General features: G+C 32.6%; 1 protein-coding gene across 4 annotated transcripts in view; it reads right to left on the reverse strand.

Annotated features, from left to right (window-relative positions):
- Positions 1–5,321: 5,321 nt before the first annotated feature.
- The window catches only part of LOC145303542 (sugar phosphate exchanger 3-like), a 71,352-nt gene continuing 51,849 nt past the window's right edge, over positions 5,322–24,824 (reverse strand). For all 4 annotated transcript variants that reach the window (XM_080145011.1, XM_080145013.1, XM_080145012.1 and 1 more), the window contains 7 exons: positions 24,319–24,460; positions 22,401–22,426; positions 17,858–17,933; positions 15,750–15,857; positions 12,229–12,323; positions 8,488–8,553; positions 5,322–6,142 (listed from right to left, as the gene is read on the reverse strand). In XM_080145011.1, coding sequence (XP_080001137.1) covers positions 5,975–6,142; positions 8,488–8,553; positions 12,229–12,323; positions 15,750–15,857; positions 17,858–17,933; positions 22,401–22,426; positions 24,319–24,460 — 681 coding nt within the window. In that variant the 3' untranslated portion in view covers positions 5,322–5,974. The remainder of the gene's footprint in view (positions 6,143–8,487; positions 8,554–12,228; positions 12,324–15,749; positions 15,858–17,857; positions 17,934–22,400; positions 22,427–24,318; positions 24,461–24,824) is intronic.

Consider the following 24,824-nt stretch of genomic DNA (forward strand, 5'->3'; position numbering starts at 1 on the left):
CGAATGAAAGCCAATTAAAAAGTTTTCAACATGTCTGAATTCCCTATATATCGAATTTCAAGTCTGTAGATCAAAAATTTGTTGAGTATATAGGTTGAGAGTTGTCCTCGCATGCATTCTCATTATATATATATATATATATATATATATATATATATATATATATACACTAGCAAAAGTACCCGTTGTTGACTGGGTTCAAAAACAGCCTACAGAAAATGGACTCTGATTTATTAAAGTATGATAGGTTATGAAAAGGAAGGGTTGTAAATTTGGGGGTATCAAAACCAAAGCAAAATATAATGAAAGTAAAAATAAAATAGATAAACCCCATAATTTATTATACCATACCTGTTCACACTAAAACACTTATCACAATATTCTGTAGATCTATATTAAAAAACCTTGTTAAACTTTGTGACATATTTCCATTATATGGAGGTCAGGCGCGAACGAACACCCCATAATTTTAGCATACCATATTTCTTCATATAGAAACATAATTATCTAAGTATAATGTACTTGAAATAACCCTTATCCCCGAGTGGCTTCCGGGCCTTGATAAGTGGTGATCACTGTGTAAAAAAAAAAAAAAAAAAAAAAAAAAAAAATACTTCCACAGATAGATATGAAAAGTCTTTATTAAAGTTTGTGCCTATTTTCATTCTATGGAGGCCAGGATTGAACGCAGACCCCACAATTTTATTATACCATCCCTATTTAAGTTAAAACATACTTATCAAAGTATTTTTATGTACATCTATATCAAAAACACTTGTAAATGTTTTTTTTTTTAACTTAAAATTTTTTATTTCCATACTTTGTGGACCAGGTGCGAACGCAGACCCCACAATTTTAATGAATCACTGTTCTGCCAGATCAAACATACCCATTCCTGTGTCTCGATACATCTATCATTTGTAATCAGTTTTTTAAAATAGTCAACCATATAGGAGACTATTCGTGACCAGACACACATTCAGCTTATATATATAAGATATAGATAGAGATTAAGTCAATTTGTCATGTTTAAAGTATGTGGTTCATTTAGCTAAATTAAATAATGGCATGTTGGCTTATTGTATACAGGTTATAGGTGATAAAACCCAGCTATGCCAATTACTGTATTAGCCAAAACATTACATCTGGAATCTGATGGATTTCAGATCATGTGTCGATATATGGCTTCTCCTCCATTCTTTGTTCCTCTCTATAGTGTTATGTGTATTCTTCCACCATGAGGGACCTTCGTGTGGTGCATCTATATTTACAATCAAATCCTTCCTAATTTGATTCTCCCGTTACATCACAATTATCTTCACCTAGTCTAAAGTCTTTTTATTCTTGATCTTAATGAGGTTTCCTGGTTAACAATGTTATTGCCCTTTTCTGTACATCAATATATTCTTTTTGTATTATGAAATTTGACCGTATACCAAATGCATGGTGATCGCATCAACATGTTTAAATACTGAAATATTTTTAATGGAGTTTGATTTTAAGATTTAATTTTAAAATGATTCAAGGTCCATATCCATTTGTAATGTAAATTTAAACAAAAAAAGTTTCTATGCAGAAGCAACAAACATAACGTTAATTGGAAGATGTTAAAAGGATTCAAAATAGCAGATCGTTTCAAATGCATATGATTTCATCGCTTTACGGAAGCGCATCATCAAGTCAATTTGATGCAAAGCGTCCATGACCATGCAATCTTCCCCAAGAGCCATATTTCCAGAAAATTATTCACAAAAAGAGAAAGGAATCAGAAGTGAGGAGTGCTAAGATGATAGAGTCTGCTGAACTCTATTGAACCTTGTATTATTTGGATTTATCAGACAACTGATCTCATCTTGTGTTATTTTCACAATGTTTCGGTTGATGTAACCTTCGACCTTCTTCAGATGTATTTTATCAAGCTTGGGAATGCTTCTGTTGAACTTGGGAATCTGCATAGAATTTCACACAGAACCCGTTATTTACTTTATGGGGGTAGCATGCTCTTATTCAATCAACCATGACTGAATAGAGATACTAAGTAATCCGCAATTGTATTTTTTGGTCGCCTACACTGAAGATTGAACCTTTCACCTTTAGGAGAAGGTTATTCTGCAATGTATAAATTTTAGGAGCCTTAAACCTACTTTATTTCTAGATGTAAATATCACTGTTTATCACTCTCACGCACACATTTTCAAATGCAAATTCCCGAGTTCGACAGAAACACTCTTAATTTCAATAAGATACACCTAAAGAAGGTCAGAGATTACATCAACTGAAACACCATGAAAATAACACTCAAGATAAAATCAGTAGTCTGAAGAATCAAAATACGAATAACCAATCCTGATCCAAAAAATTAAGAAATGTAATACCTATTGTGCCTCTCCAAACGGGTGGCACTTAACGGGTTGATAGATTCCAGGTAGTCAGTCGTAGTAATCAGCTGGATATGACAGAGACAAAAATCGAATGCTTAAGATTTCCAGTCTTAACTAAATATATCTAGCAGTCAGACATCAGCAGATAGGGTAGAACCAAATAGTTGGAGCTTGGCAAAGATTAGATCGAACTAGACCAGCAGATAGAGTTGAGCTGCTGAGCGAATGATGATGTGTCGACAGACAAATTATCTCGGTTGCATCCTAGCTGATGCTCTGGAATTTGACTAAGATGTGGGTACTATCGTTTAGCAATGTAGAATTTTTACCAAAGATACAGAGACAAGAAATGTGAAATTACAAAAACAAACAAGAAATAAAATAAAAATGAATTTTTGTCACCACTAACTATCACTCCAAAATATTGTTAAAAAAGTGTTTGTTCAGAATTCCCCTCTCCACAAAAAAAAAAAAAAAAAAAAAAAAAAAAATCTGTATGATATATGTAGATATGATGGAAAGAAAATATTGTACACCAAAACTCGTGTAAATTGATCAAGTAGTTTTATTTTAAAAAAGAAAATTAAATTTTATGACTAAAAGATGAGCAACAACATCGCAGCGTCATCTTGATAACAGTCTGAGGGTACACGGGAGAGAATTCGAAATTCAAACTTTTGAGATTTTAGAAAGCCATTCTTAACATGGGAGTGGACAGTAGAAAAACGTAAAATTTGTTTAAAAATGATTTTGTAAAAATAAAAATTACTTGATCCTTGTACATAATTTTTTAATGCATATTTCATTCCCTTCATGATACAGATTTTTCTTTGTTTTGCTTTTTCATGGGTAGAGGTAGAAAAAAAAATTACAAAAGAAATGAAAATAAATTAGTAATTCCCACATCAAAGAAAAAACAACAAAAAAAAAACATCTAATGTAAAATATAATGGATGGCCAACTTTTTTTATAAACACGGCTTTTCTGATTAAAAAAAAAAAAAAAAAATTAAAAAAAATGAAGCGGTCACCAAGTCGGCTCTTTCTATTTAGCCAGAAAACTTATGACTGGTGAGCAAAATTAGAACTATTATAGAGCCTCTATTAAGCCTTATTGATGTGCAAGAAAATGTCAGAATGAAATAATAACATAACATTTTTTTTTTTCGTGGATACATTTTTTTATTGCTTTTTTCTCTCTCCTGGTATCCCAAATACAGAAGAAAAAAAAAACACCCAAATTTTATGTATCATTACATGTTTGCTTTTGTCTTTAGCTTTTTGTTTTAAATAATACATCATACTCAAATTATTTACAAATATTTACATATAGAAGTCACATATATCAAATATAAATATAATCCACATATACTTTACCCCCTCCTTTTTATAGACATTTTTGGTCCCAAATGTGAAAAAAAAAAAAAAATAAATAAAAATAATAATATATATATATATATAAATTAAAAAATAATATAAATTAAAAGATGGACGGGGATAGGAGTAAGCATTATCACTTTCTCTCTCTCTCACACACACACACACACACACACGCACACACACACACAGCTTGTTTGAATATTTACATGGTTCCATGATTTATTAATTTCTCAGATGAGAAATCTACTAGTAAATTGATACACCATGAAACTGCAGTAAAACCTTTAGATAAACTAAATTATCGTTAGAGAACTATCTGAAAAGGTATAGAGTCCTTTATAAGATTGCTGTCTTAATTCGGCTGTTTCAAAATCATATTTCCACGATTTGAGGTTGATTTGTATGATATTATTATATTCAACATAAAATTATCTTGTTGGATTTTAAAAGTTGAACCTAGATAACATTTAAGCTGAGAAATTAAAGTTTCCTTCTCACTAGTCAATTTTCATTTGTTATTGTTACACTGTGTTCTTGGTAATATTAAAAAAAAGTAATGCTTTTCAGTTGACGGGATCAGAGTGTAGTATGTTTTAATACTTCAGCTTTTCTTTTCCCGGTCAGTGAAACAGCAATCCTTCTAGACTGAGGCAATTTAAAAATTTTTTTCACATTCTGAGTGCCTTTTTTTGGGAGAGCTGGATTTTCCCCATATTAAAAATTGACCTTGTGACTAACTGTTCTCGTGGGGAGGCCTTTTTTTAGTTCATTTTGAACAGCAGCATTTGTTTTATTGATCTAAAGAACGTCTTATCACAAAGTAAACTAATGGTTCGTATATCTTTAACGTAGGTATTTTCTTAGTAGAAATATACAAAATACATGTCCCGATACCATAACAAAATGTCAAAGTTTTCAGATATTTTTTTATTTACTTACACCTCTGATATTATTGAATAGTAATAAATTCTGTTCTTATTTAGAATTTCACCTAATTAAAAATAAAACTACAGAAATTTTTTATGATATATGTACCGATCATGCGACAGAATGTCATATTCTAAAAATCAGATAAATTGATCAAGTAGTTTTAGTATAATAAAATCATTTTTAAACAATTTAAAGTGATTAATGTAAAATCAGTAGTATTACAAGGCTGAAGTATTGTGGACTTACCTGCCCCCCCTTTTTTTTGCTTTTTGTTTAAGATAGTGATGTAAGAAGTTCTCTTCTACTTACTCATATAATTTGATTTTCTTAGTTAAAATCAAAACTACTTAATCAGTTGATGTGATTCTTGGAATATGACATTTTTGTTCCACGACAAAAATTTTTTTTTTGTATTTTTGTTTTTTTAATTAGGTTGAATTTTAAATAAGAGCCATAAATTCTTTCATTTATTACTAATTATTATTTACTCTTAGCGATGAAATTTGCTGCCGATAGCAAAAAAGGCTCCCATTTTAAATTTACATTTGCTTCTGAAAATAAAGATAGCTTCCTTCTGAATGATATCCTGAACAAAATAAAAAAGAAATTAACTTAAATTACATGGTGTTTGGAAAACAATAAAAAATAAAGACCATTCAGAATGAAATATCAATTTGTCAGATGCATTGCTATTGTTGTCTAACTTTGAGAATCCAACTCACTTAATTTTATGTATTATAATTTTGGAAGATGTGAGCATTATGTGGAGTTTTGTTTTGGTGACCAGAGTTGCTAGGATCTTGGATCTTCTACTATTGGAAATAATCTTTGTTATGAACTGATGGTCTCATTTTAATTACCATTTTTCAGAATAGTAACTCTTTTGCGACAATTGACCAATCAAAGAGTTTCCCCTAGCATTTATGTCGATGGTTGCTATCAGATAGAATCTGCAGAGACCAAAACTATGAATTGTAAGTGTAAGCCAAACAAGTATATATATATATAAGATTATAGACTTACATTATGGTAAAACTTAAAAAAAAAAAGAAGTAAAATTAGAATAAAATAGGTACAGAAGTCGACTGCATCTATCAGCAGATTATGATTTTTGGGGTAACGTTTTTATACAGGCACTTTTGGCACTCATTTTTCTAGTCAGTTTTAAAAATAATTTTTTAATTTTCATCATTCTTGAAAAAAATATTTTTCCAAAAAACAAGACATAAAAACAGATCACATGGCTTTGTACTTTTTTCTTTTTGAAAATCTTCCATTTCAACTTCAGGATATTTCATCATATGAAGGTGGTGGTAAGGCATAGTTTGTAGGGGGTGGTAATGGAGGTGCAAGTATTTCCTCTTCGTCATTCTCTTCATCTGGAATTCCGTAGCGCCATTCTCTGTACTCGGTACGAACGATCGGATACAAGAAAACACAAGTTAGTGCAGACTGGAAATAAATAAATAAATAAATGAATGAATAAATAAATATTTTGAGAAATGCAACATCCAATTTTTTTTATTGTAAATAAAGGGAGAGAATTCTGAAATTTTAAGGGAGGTTACTCCAATTTATTAATCTTAGAAGACAACTTTGTAATGAAATTCGTCAAAACTACACCTGATCTCCCTTTTCTATACACATGCATATATATTATGACTTGTATGGTGTCTGTTTCCCTGACAATTGTACATTATTCTATGCAATGTATGAGCTCTAATTCATTAAGAACGATACACAATAACTTTATTATGACAACTAGTTTGTACGTAAGAAGTATCGTACAGTGGAAACGGATGAGAACTTGAATGTGGAAAAAGTACATTTGGAAGGCGAAGCTATTCAGTTTGTCCTGAAGTTTTGTTACATTGATGAAACTATTGGAACACAGAAAGGAGCTGGTGCAGTTCTTTTATACTCTGAATCTTAATGTGATATTATGACCCCCCCTCCACTCCTCCCTCAAATATTAGGAAGTAGAAGAGAAAAAAAAAATAGGTTCATCAGCAGAACAAAAGTATAGGAAGTTATTCACCAAGGTACACAAAGGAGAGCTGAAAAAGGATTGTTAATCAAGGTGTGGCAGTGATTTGGGACAAAGGATCAAACAATGGAGGTCAGTGTGTTTGGGGTTTGTTTGCGGTCAGTTGAGTTTTGCAACAGTTTGCGATGGTCTTGGGTTTGGAACAGTTGAGGACTGGCCAGTTTGGGTCAGATAGTGGATTGGATGTTCACGACAGGTGAGAGTAGATTGGGCTGAGAAGAATATCACTGGAAACCAACGCAACCAGACAGCTAGTGACAGACAATGTTCGTGTTCCTCCTACATTATTTGATGAGAGCGCACATATTTTGAGCTTAACTGATTTACATAAAGTACTCATCTTGTGTTGTTTTATTGTAGCGTGATCACTAAGGTGATCATCGGATCACACATAGAACAAACTGTTTGCATCAATCGTTGGCTGCCAAGACATATATATATATATATATATATATATATATATATATATAAAATCAGATTCTTCTAAAGAGTGTTAGGTATGTTAGTGTTAAGTTCATGCTTGCATGCCTTCTCGCTTCCAGCTAACACCGCTGGCTAAACTCGTGGTGAAAAGGGAGCAGCTATGCATAAGTCTTCCCTGCCAGTACATAGCCTCTCCATCATCAAGACTTCTACAGTTCCTCCACGTTGGCCACACACTGCAATTGGGTGCCTTGTGGCCCGAGGCTAAACTTGTAGGAGATCTCCGAGTAGTAGGGGACCCCAGAGGTAATGCGTTATGGCCCACCAATGTGTGGACATGCCCTGGCACACTACCAACTCCTACACCACTGTCTTGTGGGTGCCCTTGGTTAGGCGAAGACTAGGGGGACCAACCCCCAAAATCAAACACCACTGCCTTGTGGGCTTTATCACCTAGCAAAAGGCTAAACTTAAATGTAATATGGACAGACATCTTGCTGCTTAACTTTCTACAAATTATCTCTTCTATTTCAGGCTTCCTGAAATTTGCCTAATGATTTTTCCATGATACAAATCATTGTGCACTATCTTGTATATTATACATATACTTTTGAAGAATTGCAGTGCACCCAAGCATTACACACAATAATTTCCGCATTTTCTAATAATAATCTTGACTAAGTTCTGTAAATATGATTTGAATTTTATATTGTGCATAAAATGTATATTTAAAGATTAAAAAAGTAAAAAAAATGAGTGTAAAAAAAAAAATATTATCCTTTCCATTTTAATTTAAAAATTAAATTTTTTTCTGATTGTGAAGAACTCTTATCCAGATTTAAATAGAAACTGCCAAGGGAGATAACTAGATTCGACTAAAACTCTTGATCTACTCATATCGAGTTATTGTTCTTGATAGCTCCTGAGAGAAAACAAACAATGAAACTACTTTCACTAAAGTATTACATGTCACTTTTCTTAAGAAAAAACCTGGAAAACATGAAATCAGAATTGTATTTACAGAAGTTAATTTAGATTTTAATTTTATTTTTTATATCGGACTATTAGTCTCATCTTTATTTTGTGACGTTGTGAACCAATAAAAAAAAACAAAACAAGCAACAACTAATAAAGATGAGACTAATAGTCCGATATATAAAAAATAAAATTAACATAAAAATGCTCATCTCAAAAAATAAAAAATTCCAATTAAGGAATAATATATATTTAATTTAGATTGTTACTTAAAAAATAAATAAATAAACAACTGCAATAACTTTCCAGTTTTAATGTAGTGAAAGGTAATATATTGAAAGATGATACATACCGTTACAATAAACATCCAGAAGACGTTACTCCAACCCATATTGACTTCAATGTGTGGAAGACTTATCTGAAAGAAAACAGGAAGATTAAGACATCAGTTGAAAAAAAAAAAAAAAATATATACACATTTAAAATGGTTTACACAAACACGCTTGTATTTCAGTACTTGCTTCTAGAAAATGTGTGGTTGAACACACCTAAGAAAATGCATTCACTTCTTGTTCTAAAAATAGCAAATAAATAAATAAAAACACAATTATGCGCGAAAACAAAAAAGATAAATTTCAGAGGCACAAATATTTAAAAAAAAATATGCCCACACAAATTCTGTGGAGAACAAAACTTAAAATGTTTTTTGTTCGGCAGACGTAGTTGAAAGCATACCACATTAATCACTAAAAAATGATTAATTTTGATTTTCTTTGTTAAAAAAATCACTTGATTAATTTACATGATTTTTGGAATATGACATTTCCATTCTGTGATAGATATGTACATCAATGATTTTTCTGCAATTTAGTTTCTGAAAATAGTTTAATTTTAAACAAGCACCATATACACTGTAAAACAAATGCATCTACACAGTTCATTGACACATGGCACCAACTGAAATGAACACACACACAAAGAAAACAAAAGCAGGTTAAAAATCTGTTCATTTACACACATAAAGGCAACATAAATGCATATGGCACCAGCCGAAACAAACGTGTACTCAATTTCACTTTACAGAAAAAGTCTCCATATTTCACCAGACCCTTCTTGGATTCTTTTAAATCCAATTCTTCATAAACATTTTATTTTGCATTGTCTTCAGTTGTAGATATTGCTTCGCGAGAGAAAAAGAAAAAAAATTGTTATCAACATGCGTCAACACAGTCCCCAAACAATTTTGCCCATGCAATCAGACATGACACTGAACAACTCTGTCGATTTGAATCCAAACACATTCGATGATTCAACATGATACAATCCCCGAATGAAATGCCTCAACACATGTTACGAGAGCAACCCTGGCAGTTACTCTCTGAATGACTGTATCAGCTTTTTATTGCCCTTGGACGAACTCATTTTCTACGTAGGTAGGTCTTCTGATCAAGATATTGTGTGCAATTCTTGAGTGCTGTCATGCATGCTTGTCACAGTCAATAAAATTAATTATTTTGTAGTTAAAGTTTTTTTATACTAATAGTTCACCATTTAACAAGGCCAAAAGCTACTCGATGATAAGGGTTAGTAAGATTTTCAGTTGGATGATGGCACAGTACTCTAAAATAGTTTGAGTACTATGATTAATTCAAAGGATAAGATGAAATGTGTTGACATTGGACTTTAAAATGATCTTGTTGGAGTCTGTAGAGAAACATTTCTGTGGTAACGTGTTCTGCGCGTGTGAAGTTCTTCTAAAGAAACTACTTTTATAAAAGTTCCATTTGATTTTAGAGACATAGCAGAAGTGTAAATCATTTGTACTGGTGGTAACAGTGTAAGTCCTTGCTGTGAGCATTTTATTAAGAGTAATCAGACACTGGAGCTCAGTCAATCATCTATCATAAATATAACACTAAAGATAATCCTACTCTAGATTGCAAAATCAATTTTGCACTCTGAAGAGAAGTAAAAGCGTTTTGAGCGACATCCACACAGAAGTGGTAGGAGTACTCTGTTTAAAGACCTATCTGACAAAACGGGTAGATCATTGGATCAGGAATCAAATACTTTTTAGAGTGGTAGAATGATATAACCATTTTTCCAGCAGCCTTAGCAACAAATTCATTAGAAGTCTTTCATTCTAGATCTGAATGAAAGCAAGTCTTAGGAGTTTATTAAAATAAGGAGCTCTCTAAAAAGGGGGGAGAAATTCATTTCAGCTGGAGCAAAATAGGAATTCAAGTGCTGGTAGTGAATGCCTAGTTGGTTTTAGGTATTAAAAATAACAAGCAACTCCTCACTGAGTCACTTGCTTCAGGTCAGAAGGATTTGTTTTGTTTTGTGACATATCAACCCATTTCAGGTTATTTAATGCTGAATCCAGTCATTTTGGTAAAAGTTTTTAAGCTTCAAGTTCTTCATATCTCCAAATATTTATTCATGGTGTGTGGTTTGAGTGTTTTGTTGAGGAAATTTGTTGTTGTTTTTGGCTTTGTGCAAAAAAAGAGTTTTGCAAAGTGATAGGAAAAAAATAACACCAACATTAGGGGTATTTTAGGTCAGATCAAATAGCATCGGATCATATTTGATAGAAAAAAAACTTACCTATCAGAGTTTCAGTCAACAATATTTTATAAAAAACCTCAAAAATTGTATAACTTCTTTATTTTTTTACTCTCTAGCTCATATGATATTAAACTCGTTATCATCATATTCGGTTTAATGTCAGTTTTATGTTTGCATGTGTTGGATGGCTTTAAAAAACGGACTTCCAATCAAACCAATCTCTGCCCAGGTCTTTATTTGGTAAATAAGGCAATAAAAATAGTTTTCTAGGCTGTTTTTTTTTAAGATAATATTTAATGAGAAATCATTTCGACTTAAAATCCATTTAACACAACACATAATTATATATATACAGGGTGTCCAAAAAGTCACTGTAGGGTTTGGAACTTAAATAGATTTTTTAATTTTGGTGATATCTTTCCATAATTTTAACACAATCATATTAAGACATTGGGAATTTAAAATTGCAAAATTCAAACAATCTTTATGAAAAATAATGTTTTAAATGTTGCTCATTTTCAGCATTGCATATTTGTGCTCTTTCCAAAACATTATTCATGACAGATTGCAGAATCTCTGGATTGTGATTTAACTTCTTTATTTTGTTCCTGGTGTTTTCTTGCAGGGTTTAAGGTATCCAAAAAGTCACTGCAAGAATTGAAGGAAAACATCAGGGACGAACTAAGAGAGTTAAATTGTAATCCAGAGATTCTGCAATCTGTCATGAATAATGTTTTGGAAAGAACACAAATATGCAAAGCTGAAAATGAGCAAAATTTAAGACATTATTTTTCATAAATAAGGATTGCTTGAATTTTGCATTTTTTTAAAAAATTTCCCAATGTCTTAGATTGTGTTTAAATTACAGAAAGATATATATAAAAAAAAAAGAATCTAAGTTCAAAACCCTTCAGTGATTTTTGGGCACCCTATACTTATATATATAATTTGAGGTTGCTATTTTTTAAAAGAAGTGTAACCAGTGAAATATAACAAGGTTAATACAAGAGTGCTCAATACGGAAGTAGAGCAAGTTACATTTTCAATTTGTCTTTACATAAGCAATAATTTGTTGCTACACAATCATGAGTATGTTTTGGTCTTCTAGTATTTAGTAACTAGAGACCTTTTCAGGCAACAATGCTTATTTTCAAAAGCAGAATTCTTACTAAATACTAGAAAACCAAAACATGCTCATGACTGTAGCAACAAATTACTGCTTATGTAAAAACAAATTTAAAATATATATATATATATATCATTGCTTATGAAAAAGCCATTTCATCCTTCCAACTAATCATTTACCCTTTATTTATCCCTCAAGTCCATGTTTATCACATCCTCCTAGGCTTTCCTCGACTTCCCCTGTGAACTGGACCTGCTCCTTTAATTGTTTTACATCTGATTCAAGAACTATTATCAATTATTCCAAAGTGGCCATACCATCAAATTCCCCTGCTCTGTTCTGCACACATCTCCAAGTAGAAGTAAGGAAGGAACTACACATTTTAAAAAGATCACTTACTTGTCCAATAGCTGCTCCAAAACTTCCAAAACCGTCAATGATACCAGTGACTGTGCACAAAGCCTTCTTGCTGTTCTTCAACGTTCTTTGTTGACCTTTAAGAGAAAAGACAAAACAAAATTATTTTATACAACTAACACTTAATAAGTTATACATTAATAATAATAATATATTAATAATTAGTTTTAGAGTTTCCGAAATTTTGAAAAAAGTTTTATTTTAATGCTTTGATTTGGGCATGATATTTTATATATGCTTAAAATGGAAGTTTGCAGCAATAGGAAAAACAATATTCGTGGATATCTTTAGAGTTCTTGTAAAAACAAGGAGGATTCATTAGCTGAGACATTGAAGTCTGAGTTAATTAAGAACCAGGAGTTTCAAAACTTCTCTGCTCATTGAAATAAATTATAATTCACTGAAAATTGTTCATAAGAGTCTGTTCATTGTTTATCATATTAGAAAAGAAATTCAGCGAGAAAGATTGGAAATGTTTCAATGAATATAATTTATATAGATTGACAGATGATAAGTAAACGGGTTGTGGGTGTGTGTTTGTTAATGTTTGTGTATGAAGAGAGATTTTATAGAGGAAGGGGCCTCACAGAAAGGGCGCCCAGCAACACCAATCCGTAGACACGGGTAAACTAGATTCTGCTGGCTTATTGAAGAAAAATCTAGCTTTTTAAAGGAGTTAGGTGGTTCCCAGAAAAAAACATTTAGAATAAATTCAGAAATTTTTCTGATTGATCCAAAATATAATTGTTTTTATTCAGGATAGTGTATGCATAGAAGTGCACACAAACGAGTGAACACATTTTGATTCTTGTCGTTGATGTGTAAACATCGGTCGCTACAGATAACTCCCCACCCAGAAGACAGAGTCGTATTTGCAATATTACATAAATAAACAATTTTGTTTGCTTTTGTAAAAAAAAAATTTATATATATAGTTTCTAACTTAGTAATAAGGATGATAAAACAAGGTGAGGATAAAAATAAAATATTTAAATAGTTAAATAAAGCATTTGTTCGTTATCCTGATGCTTTTGAATTGTTTAAGATTAACCAGACTATATCAATAAAGGAAATCCAAAACTATATTAGCAATGTAAAAAATGTATTTATAATTACATATAATAAAGTTACATAAAAAAAAAATGTATATATGTAAAAATATTTTTAACCATTATATATCTAATTTTAAATAAGAATGTAAATATACTAAATACTAATCATAGTGGGGGTGATAAGTAGTTAAATGGATTAATCCGTAATCTTATAAATACAAGACTGATAAATTAAAAAATATATCCATTTTAAATGGATAGTACCAGTCAAGGATCCGTCACTTGACACTCAGCCCAACAGGTGAGGGGCCGGAGACCGGCCCAGCACCTGTTGGACTGAGGTACACCGCCTGGGTAATACCTAGGAGGTCCACCCTCCCAGGCCTTGCCACCGGGCTTTCCGGTGGGGCAAGTTTATTGCTTGTTGCCTGAGGCGCCCCGACCGGGGAATGCCGACGGGGTTACTCAGGCAATTTTTAAAATTGCAGGAGTGCCCCTCCTTTAGGGGAGCCTGCTAGGTTACCACTTTCCGGCCTTGTGCCACATTTTGCTGAGTGGACAGCAAATAAATATAATCCATTTTAAATGTGGAAATTGATGAATCACACAGGTAAGAAATTCATTTTTATAGTATGAAAAGGTTAGTAACTGCAATTAAGAATAGGAAATTGGATCAAATGTTTGTAATATGTCTTCTGCCTAAGATTAAGGGTGGTGGTGTTTGATCAACACTGCTGAGGAGCCATGATGTAATATACTGTTTTGTTTTTAAATCCCCGAAACAGTGCTTCATGGTAAACAACTGATGATCCCTTGAAAAATAAATTATTGGTATTATAGTAAATTCGAGAGCGAGTTGATGCAGTGATTGCAGGTGATTAAATGACTTACTGACTGGATGGTTTTCTAACGAATGATAAAAAATATTTTTTTGTATAGTTTTAAAGGTTAAAAACTTCAAAGACTATATATATATATAAAAACAATGAGATGTTAAATTACAGATTAATTAATCTTGTGGTTTACAGTCTAACAAAATATTGTTGGGAGGAAATATTTTTTATATAAACCAATCCCAGCCAAATAGAATAGCTCAAGATACAAAGTAAGAATTGTATGATTCATACTTAAATTTTTGCAGTAAAAATATAGAAATTTTAAACAAAAATTTATTTAAAGCAAGGAATACACAAAATTTAAAGTTCTTTCCTTCATTCATTAAAAGTGCATGGCTCATCTCTTCAGAGGAAATGACTTTAGCAAAATCGTTATGGATAAACATAATTTTACTTTTAGCACATATATTGAAAATTAAAAATATTTTTAAAGGACTGCTTTAACTATTGTACTGTAGCATATGTGACGTCCATTTTAACATTCATAACAATTTTCTTGATTATCTTTGTCAGCAAGAATCTAGAAAAGGATGGGTAGTAATAGTAATAATAGTAGTCCATGTGTATGAACAGAGATGAAAAGTTAGGCAGTCCTGTGGGAGGAGAAATGAGTTCAGGTATGTGGGTTGGAGTTGGGGTTTGCTGGAAGCCATGATGAATTCATTGTCTCATCTTAGTAGACACCCAGACCAAAGGCCCAAATGTGTTCTGTTGCGCCCCAAGAGAGAAGTGTTTGTTAACACCGAGAACTGGAAAGGAAGAAGAGAAAGAGTTGCTGCATGTTTAACCTTTTGATGAACTGTCATGTGCTCAGTTCGCCTGGGGGATGATCTGATTGGGCAAGCCCGAAGAGAAGTCAACTACCAGCACCAATCAACAAGCAGTTTACAAATGAAAGACATTCAAAATCTCAAACTGCGAAGTGTCGCTGCTGCTACAGTACATATTTATCACTTACTGTTGACTTTCCCAAACCTGTACATGTGTTACTCGTAATAGCATCCCCCTCCCACCTTTCCCCCTTCTCAAGTGTTAGGATGTAGGGGAGAAAAAAAAAAAAGAGCTTATCAACAAAATCTTCCTTTAATAATCATAAGATAAATATTTATTGAGTTTTAACAAAAACAAAAAGGTAGATGGAGGGGGGGGAAACAAAAAGGTAGATGGAGGGGGGGGAAACAAAAAGGTAGATGGAGGGGGGGGAAACAAAAAGGTAGATGGAGGGGGGGAAACAAAAAGGTAGATGGAGGGGGGGGAAACAAAAAGGTAGATGGAGGGGGGGGAAACAAAAAGGTAGATGGAGGGGGGGGAAACAAAAAGGTAGATGGAGGGGGGGGAAACAAAAAGGTAGATGGAGGGGGAGAAACAAAAAGGTAGGTGGAGGGGGGGAAACAAAAAGGTAGGTGGAGGGGGGGAAACAAAAAGGTAGGTGGAGGGGGGAAACAAAGAGGTAGATGGGGGGAGTAGGAGGAGATGGAAGGGAGGAAGGAACGAAAAGATAGCTAAGACAATGAATAGATAGAGGGAGGAAGGAAAGAAGAGAAAGAAAACTTACCCAAGTCAGCAGATATGGCAGAACTAATTAGATTTGAAGCACCACCAATGAAAAATCCTGCCACAAAGAGGAGGCTGATTATCACATTTTTTTCTGGGAATGAAATAACTGTAAAAAAAAAAAAAAAAAAAAAAAAAAAAAAAAAGAAAAAAAAAAAGATTTTGTTAAAAAATATAAATAGATAAATAAAATAAAACAAAATCCAGAAAAGTTTGTAATAACAAATACAGCTTTAAAAAAATTTTTTAATTTTGATGAAATACAAAACGAGTTGTGTGATGAGATGACATTTTTTTTGTAATTTTTTTTTCTTTTTAGATCTGATGAATTGAAGAAAACTCCTCTGTACATAATAATTTCAAAAACATTACTGATTCCATACTATGGATTTTTTTTTCTGAGGCAGGACTAGGAATCATATTTTTTAACATTTGCCTATAATATTTTTTTTTTGTTTGTTTGTTTTGTTTTTACAGCATATCAACTAATGTCAAATCCAGTAATTTGCGTAAAAGTTCTTTTTTTTTACTTGAAGTTTTTTATATTTTCAAATATTTATTCATGGTGTTTAGTTTGATTATTTTGCAGAAGAAAATTGTTTTTGAGTTTGGAGAACATTATTGAGCTTTGCAAAGGGAAAAAAAAAAAAAAAAAAAAAAAAAAAATCAATAGCATCAATGTTTGATGCATTTTTGTTCAGGAAGTCAATATCTTCAGACAGCCTAATCTGGTAGCAGCCCTAACCAGTATTACCACTCCCCACCAATGTGGATCTGTAAGTAATGATAACTAAGGGACAACTCCACATCCCCCAAGTGGGGCCTCACTGTTATAGGTCTTAATGTCATACCTAGAACCTTTACTTTTTAAGCAGTTTCTTTTAATACTATTAATAAATAGATAAAATTCTTATAAAATTTTGGTGTTTGTGTAGATGGGTGATACTTTAAACAAATACATTTCATGGGAAAACATTATGCACTTACATGTTATATTGAAATTAGTATCAATTCCAATAATTTATACAAATGATCCAGTAGAAAAATAATGATTACAGGTAAAAATAGAATTTATCGAATTATAGAGTTTTATCATGTTTTAATGCATAAGGATTGTGACATCAATTTAGTATGACAAACTGACTTATCTCCCTTGACTAATATTAAGTGTCTGCCAATTTTAAGCAAATTATATTAGAAAATAATTTGTGGAGGAGTTTTTGTTAAAAAAATACATCTAGTTAACATTCATGGGTAATATGAAATGGAACCAATACATTGAAGACATTGAGAAGGCTGTTTCAAAGAAAGTGGGTTCCCTCTATCATGCTTGAAGACTACTCACACCTGAGAGTATCCTGTACCTCTACAAAGCCTCCTTTCACTCATGCATGGAATATTGTTGCTACATCTGGGCTGGTGCATCTACTACTAGTCTCTCCTTCTTGAATAGGGTCTAAAAAAGTGTCCTCAATCTAATAGGTCCCACCTTGTCAACTAAGCTCCAACTCCTGTCCCATCATTGCAATGTTGCATCTCTGTGCCTGTTTTACAAGTATTTTAATGGAATGTGCTCTGATGAACTTGTTGCACTTGTACATATCCCTGACAAACTAGTTAAAAAAAAACAAAAAAAAAAAAAAACACCTTCACTGTTGAGGTCCCTAAATGCCAGAATGCTTTCTACTCTAATAGTTTCTTTCCTCAAACAGCTAGACTTTGGAATTCCCTTCCTGCTACCTGTTTCTCTGACTGTACTGATATGCAGAAGTTTAAATGTAACAAACCAACATCTTGTAAATCTTTCTTAGGCATAGTTCCAAGTAGTAGCCCCTTTCATATAAGGGTTGATATGCCTGGTTAGGGGTGAACGCAAGTAAAAATAAAAAATCTTCTACTGGATCATTTTTTGTAACTTTTGGAATTTAAACTAACTTCGACATGACACACGTACGTATGTAATAATGTTTTCATTTAAAATACCTTGGTTTGTTTAAAAATATTACTAATCTACACCAGCAAAAATTTTTTTTTCAGATATTTTCTTTTAGTCTAGGGTTATAAAACAAAGAATTTATTTTTTTAATTTGAAGATTTTCAATTAGTTACCATTAAAGATGTATAACACGGGTAGAGAAATAATCATCATTGGAAGAACAACTACTGCTCGATATCCAAGGCGATCCTGAAAGGATAAAAAAAAAATATTCAAAAGTTTTTATGACAAATTGTTTGATATCTTTACCAATTTTGAAATTAAAAAAAAAAATATTCAAAAGTTTTTGACAAATTGTTTGATATCTTTACCAATTTTGAAATTAAAAAAAAAAAAAGTAGTCTGTTTAAAAATAATTTTTTTTTTTAAAAAGATCCGCTTAAGTCTAAAACATTCTACAAATCAAAAACTATCTAAAACAAACTAAAAAGATAATTTACACTAGTGGGACCTGTGGAAATTCCTCAGTGTCATCTTTCATATGTAATATATTGCAGCCGGGCAGCGTGAATGGAGACCATGTGATATTATTATAGCCCTTTTGTTAAAACTAAAGAGTATTTATCTAAGTAATCTGGTTAATGTAGTGTCAGAATATATCTGGTTATTACTGTTTATTTCCAATATCCTTATAGGAGTCTGTGACATATTTTCTTTATATGGGCACTCGATGCAAACAAAAATCCCACAATATCATAATACCATTTTTAGACAGAACAGATACTACTCTTGAACCCTAGCCAGAAGAACAAGATATATTTTAGTTTCATATATGGTCTATAAAAAAAAGAAAAAAAAAAAAAGGCACCATTTAAAAAAAAATTTCTTTTACATTGAGTCTTTGGTGATTGGGAGATCCTATTTATTAAAAAGAAGGATAGAAGCTGATAACATACGACATTAAATTTCTCCTAGTTAATAAATAGGATCTCCCAATCAAATAATTTATAATCTGGAAACTGTGATACAAGTACATATGAAAGGTATTATAGTATTAATATGTATATTTGTATATTTTGACAGCAAGTCATTATTCAAGCAAGTCTGATTGAACACAGAGTTATTCTTTTTGCCGATCTTTCTAGATATCTTTTCAATTTCAACAGGCATGTTATATAAGAAAAATCCTACAGAACAACTAAAAAAAAAAGAAAAAAAAAGAAAAAAGAAAAAAAAAAAGAAAAAACAAATTAACTAAATTATAGCAGCAAATAAAGCCGAAATTGGAAAATTAAATTTAATAAAATAATAGGAGACTATAAACCCGGATACATATATGGGAAAATTAAAATTTACAAAATAGGATACCCTCTAAGATCCATAATCTCTCAAATCTCCACCCCAGTATATAGTATCGCTAAAACAATCAATAACATTATCCAACCTTACATACCTAGTAAATACTGCATAAAATCTACCACTGACTTCATTGAACTTTTAAAAATTAAACTTCCCCAACAAATGCATAACTGTATCCTACAAAACAGATGAAAAAATAACAAACCTAATTAAAGGATACACCAGAACCACCGACCAAAACAAAAGGATCTAATATATTATACCATATTAAAAACTTCCAAATTAATAACTAAAAACAATAACAATACTAACAACACTAAATAAAACTAATGCAGTGCATGAATTTATTTGCCCCTTCGAAGAAGGTCTCTGAACCCACTCTTAAAACTCATACAGCACATACATAGGCGACACCACAACAACACTCTCCCAACAACTAACCTATCATTTAGCTGACAATAGTGCCATAAAACACCTAACATCCCACGCTAAAAACCTATAATCGTCTGACATTAGAAATATCTTAACTAAAAATACTAAAATCAGATACCTTAACAACTGCACACGACGACTAAAATTACTAGAAGCCATACTTATAAAAAAACTACAGCCCTTTTTAAACCGGGTCTCATTTAACACCGGGACAAATATACTAACAGTATTTAATAACTAATAAGAAACTAAAACTCTAAAATAAGAAAATCGAAATAAAAAAATAAAAATAAAATAAAAATAAATTCGCCACCAACCCTCCTGCACCCACCTTTATATCCAATTAAAAAAAAAAAAAAAAAAAAAAAAATTAATACACCAAGCCTCAAATGAAAAGAAAAAGAAAACAACAACAATCGCTCCTGACGATAATCAGATGCACCGATAGAAAGTGCTTAAGAATAAGGCCAAACTACAACTTTTGGGCTCCATTTTATATAACATATGAGAGTTGAGGGCATAGAGCAGCTGAGCTATCAATAATTGTACAATACCAGGATCTGCACTTATTGTTTATATACTCTGACTAAACTATTCATTTATTGATTTCACATGTCTGATAAACTAATCCCTTGGCCGTCAAAGGTAATGCTCTGCTGTAAAGGCAGAAGTTCCTTGAATTTACTCCAGTCACTCCTACGTTTTGTTAGCAGACTAGTATATCCGTGTGCACCAATGGTATCACCAAGATAAAACTTATAAGTAGAGCTGTGACAACAGAATATTCTTTTAATTCTTTTAACTTTCGGGTATATATCTAACATAGTTAGACACACTTAATCAACCGAGAACCACATCTGTATAAAAACATAAGATATTAATGGATACATACTTGAGTCAAAACAATGACAAGAATATGTAGTTGTCATAGCCCTACTCATTCATCTTCCCATCCAAATATATTTGGGTTCTCATCCATCTTCATCGTCTTATCTACTAATTCTTGCATCAGCTGAACATGAATAAAAGTATTACTAAGGAATTACAACATTACTGAACAATGTCAATAACTTTGCAATCCACAAATTTTCTTTATACATGAGTTTGCATTTGTCACTTTTGTCTTACAAACAAAATGGCTACCCTCTTACATCTTACTTGTAATTCTACTACACTTGTATAACAAACCAGATCTAGTTGCATGTGAACCCCTTCGCACCAACTGGACATAGAAATTTTCGTCTTTCCAGAAGTTTGGTTATTTTGTTTTATGGCATATTAACCCTTTCTGGATTTCAAGGATGGAATACTGTTGCCATATCTGGGCAGGAGCTGCTAAAAACAGCCTATCCTGCCTTGACAGAGTACAAAATAGACTTCGTGGCTTAGTGGGGAATGCCCTTTTCTCTACCCTGCAACCTCTCTCCCACAGAAGAGACGTTGCGAGCCTGTCCTTGTTTTATCGTTATTTCCATGGCAGATGCTCGTCTGAACTCCAATCTCTGGTCCCCCCTCGCCAATCTTTCACGAAAAACACCCGTCTAGCTGAATCCACTGTGAAAAATTTCCCCCACTCTATATCTGTGCCTAAATCAAAACGCAGATTCCATGAACAAAGCTTCTTTGTTAGAACTGCACGCCTGTGGAACTCTGTTCCGTCTGCCTGCTTCCCTCCGGACTACAACTTGGATGTCTTCAAGTCCAATGTTAACAAATTCCTAATGAACTGCCCCCTTAAGTAAACATTTCAGCAAATCTCCTCACTAACATAATGTACTTGCAATAACCCTTATCCCTGAGTGGCTTCCGGGCCTTGATAAGTGGTGATCACTGTAAAAAAAAAAAAAAAAAAAAAAAAATCATATAGTTAAATTATTCTTGCAAAAGCTTTTATGCTTCAAGTTTGTTACAGCTTCAAATCTGTATTCATGGTGTTTACCACCAAGGAACTAATAAAATTTGTATTGAATTTTAAGGTGGGCCTTTGTTGTATTTTGCCACTGTCCTAGAGTTGAAACGTGTGAGAAAAATTTCTCTAACACATTTTAATAGCACAAAAAAAAAAAAAAAAAGGAATGCCTTTTTGCCTCTGAAAAAGAGCCGTTAACAACCTCGAAAGGTGATAGTTTTATCTTCAACAGGAACTGGATGCAGGTTCATCTGTCTTCGAAGATCTGTGAATACAGCCGTTAGAAGTGGATTGGTATGATTCCTCCTGAAGAAAGGATTCAATTCTCATCTGGAGTCGACCTTACAGGAGTTCATATCTAATGTTCATCCAAAGGAAATATCCTTAATGACAGGTTGACAATTCAGACCTTAAAGCCTCTGGGAGACACATAATATGACTGAGCTTAATTATTTAGACTTAAAATAAAGTCTCAAGGGGACACAAATAATATCTTTGCCTAATTATTTAGGCTTAAAATTGAAGTCTCAATGAGACGAAGGTTAGAAGCGCCAAATATGCCTTATATGTGGTGGGTGAGTTCCATAGATCCTTCTTGTACGGCGGCTTGAGTGGAGCTGCAAAAGAATGCATGCAAAAAAAAAAAAATATTAAAGCGAATTGCTCTGCAGCAAATACAATCACCAATCTGATTGATCCAAAACAAATATAATGGTAGGCATGATGTAATTGTCAAATTTCTGACAGCGTAAAAGCAACAAATTTAGTCAACTTACGCCTGCCAAGTTCGGATATTTTTCAATTTTGACCACTTAGTTATTTCTACCAGCTAAATGCCAAATCAAATTTGTTCCATAGGTCCAAATCTTTTATAAATCAAGTTTCAAGTCTCTAGACTAAAAATTGAGAAAGTAGTTTGGTAGAGATAGTTTTGCACACAGTCACTGTCACACACATTAATTGAGTGACATGAGCCAAAACAAAGAAGAAGCAAATAAGATATAGTTTGCACTTACCGAAATAAATCCACCCACTGATCCACCTAAAAACAAAGAAAACATTAAAAATTATTTTTCCATGGACAATTATCAAAGTGAGTTATAAATAAAACAAGGACTTGATGTCTTATTAGATTATTATATCACATAATGAAAGCTTGCAACTTAGGTGAAGAGAATGATTGATGGCTTGGGAGTGAGAAGGATTATCTCAGCAGTCAAACAGAAGTTAAGGGCATCACAAAGCAGAGTTTACCTTCAATAGTCTCGCAATTCACTTCCATTATTTTGTCCTTTAGTTTTCACATTCCATGAGCAATGTTTCTGATGAGAGAAAAGTTGCTGTTTTCTGGGTCATAATCTATTCCATCCATTTATCGTGAACATTTGTTATAAGGTGCAACAAACTAGGTATTATGGTATCCGTTCAAGACAGTAATAAACAGGAGTTAGTCACAACTCAACCTCACGTTATAATTTAACAAGAGTAGTAATAGGTTTTAGATTTATTTTTTGAAGTCACGTAACTCACTTTAATTTTTGTCTTTTAGTCCCCCCCATTCCATGAGCAAGGTTTCTGACAAAGAGGGAACAATTCTTGTTTTCTGGGTCAGAATCTATTCCATCTAACACTCATTGTTAGTAAGTTTTTGATCTTGAAGTATTTTTTTTTTTTTTAGCTCCTTACATCAACTGGCTTCATGTCTTGTCTGGGTCAACTTTCATTAAAAAAAAAAAAAAAAAAAAAAAAAAAAAAGATATTTCTCTAGCATGGTACAAGAACATTAGAAAGCTTGGATGCGATAGAATTCCCAGAAAAGTGAAAAAAATGATTAAGTTAAAACTCGATTTCTTAATAACGCACAGGAGTTACCCCCCCCCCCCCATATTTCCCCTTTTTGTCTTAGGGGAAAAACAAATGAGGAGAGAAATTGATGGCGTCCGTTACTGAGATTGTCGAGTGAAAACACTAGGACATTCATTTTCTTTTTCATTATCTTTTTCCTTTTACTATTTGTGTTACCGACTTGACTGAACTTATGATATTGTTTTTAAATATATACGTTTGAGAAAAAAAATAAAAATAAAAATAACGGCTCGTGTCATCTTGTTACGTATTTCATTGCTGATACTGAACATTACTTTTGTTTTGCCTTTTCTTCTCTTTCCTCTTGCTGAGAATAGCAGCAAATCAGATGAGGTAGATGAGGACTTTCCATGAATAACAACACATCGGCCCATTGAGCGAGGAACTTTTATGAAAACCGGTACCTATTGCATTTTTCATCGTGGAGTTTCATGATCTTTTATAATCAAACTTTTATATAACTGAATGTGGCTGGCTATCTGTTTGATTACATGGTCCCATCACTTGTTGGAGTGGTATATAAGAACTTGTCACGCCCCACTTGTGCTAGAACTAGCTAAAAACCAAATCAGATTTGTTCCACAGGTCTAAATCTATATATACAGGTTTTATATAAAAAATTGAGAGAGTAGTATGGTACAGACTGTTCCGCACACAGACAAGATCACTCATATACAAGCCGTATATGCTCAAAAATAGTTTTTACTTTCGTTGGTTTGGAAAGTTAATAAAATTGTTCAAAGAACAAATTCATTTTTGCAACAAGATATTAAAATACTTTTGAATAAACAGAACTGAGGTTACTACTACGCACTATTACATTTATTATTCAAATAAATAATTGATTAAAAGTAAATAAAAAATGATATCAAAATTTCCCTTCTCCTAGACTAATTGCTCCACCAAGGCATGAAAGTCTAATCTACCCTACTATTTCATCTATAGTGGGATAAAAGGGAAGAATAGATTCACACCTTTCCAAAAATATTAGTTAAATTGATGCAAAACAGCTCGGACAAAAAACATGGCTGCAACAAGTTAAAAATGAACAGAGACGAAATAACGTACCTACAATTCCACCAATGTCATACCAGATAGAAAGCTGATCAGATTTTGATTCACTAAGACCCCAGCTGCGCTTCATATAGAGTGGAAGCCAGAAGAAAAATGAATAGTTCACCAGCTTCAGGCAGGCATAGGACATAGCACACTGAAAAGAAAGCAAGAAATATCGATTCAACAAAGATTATTTCATACAAATTTGAAATACAATCCCTTTTTTGGTAATATATATATATATATATATATATATATACATACACACACACAATACCATTTGGTACAGACCCAACAATGGAAGATCAGATAATACAAAATGGGATTTATAAGACCATAAAAAAAAGGTTAAACCTTCATTGCCCTTCGGGGCCCGTGGCACAGTGGATAGAAGCGTTGAGTTTCTACGGTTCCAGGTGAGACTTGTCTGAAGATAGCAGTTTAAATCATACCCAAAGGCCAGAGGATTAGTTGGTCAAAACGTAGTGAGACAACAACAACCATGGAAGGCAGTAATT

This window comes from Euprymna scolopes, chromosome 19 (genome assembly GCF_053919585.1).
Source record: "Euprymna scolopes isolate OS-2025 chromosome 19, ASM5391958v1, whole genome shotgun sequence".
NCBI classification, from domain to species: domain Eukaryota; kingdom Metazoa; phylum Mollusca; class Cephalopoda; order Sepiida; family Sepiolidae; genus Euprymna; species Euprymna scolopes.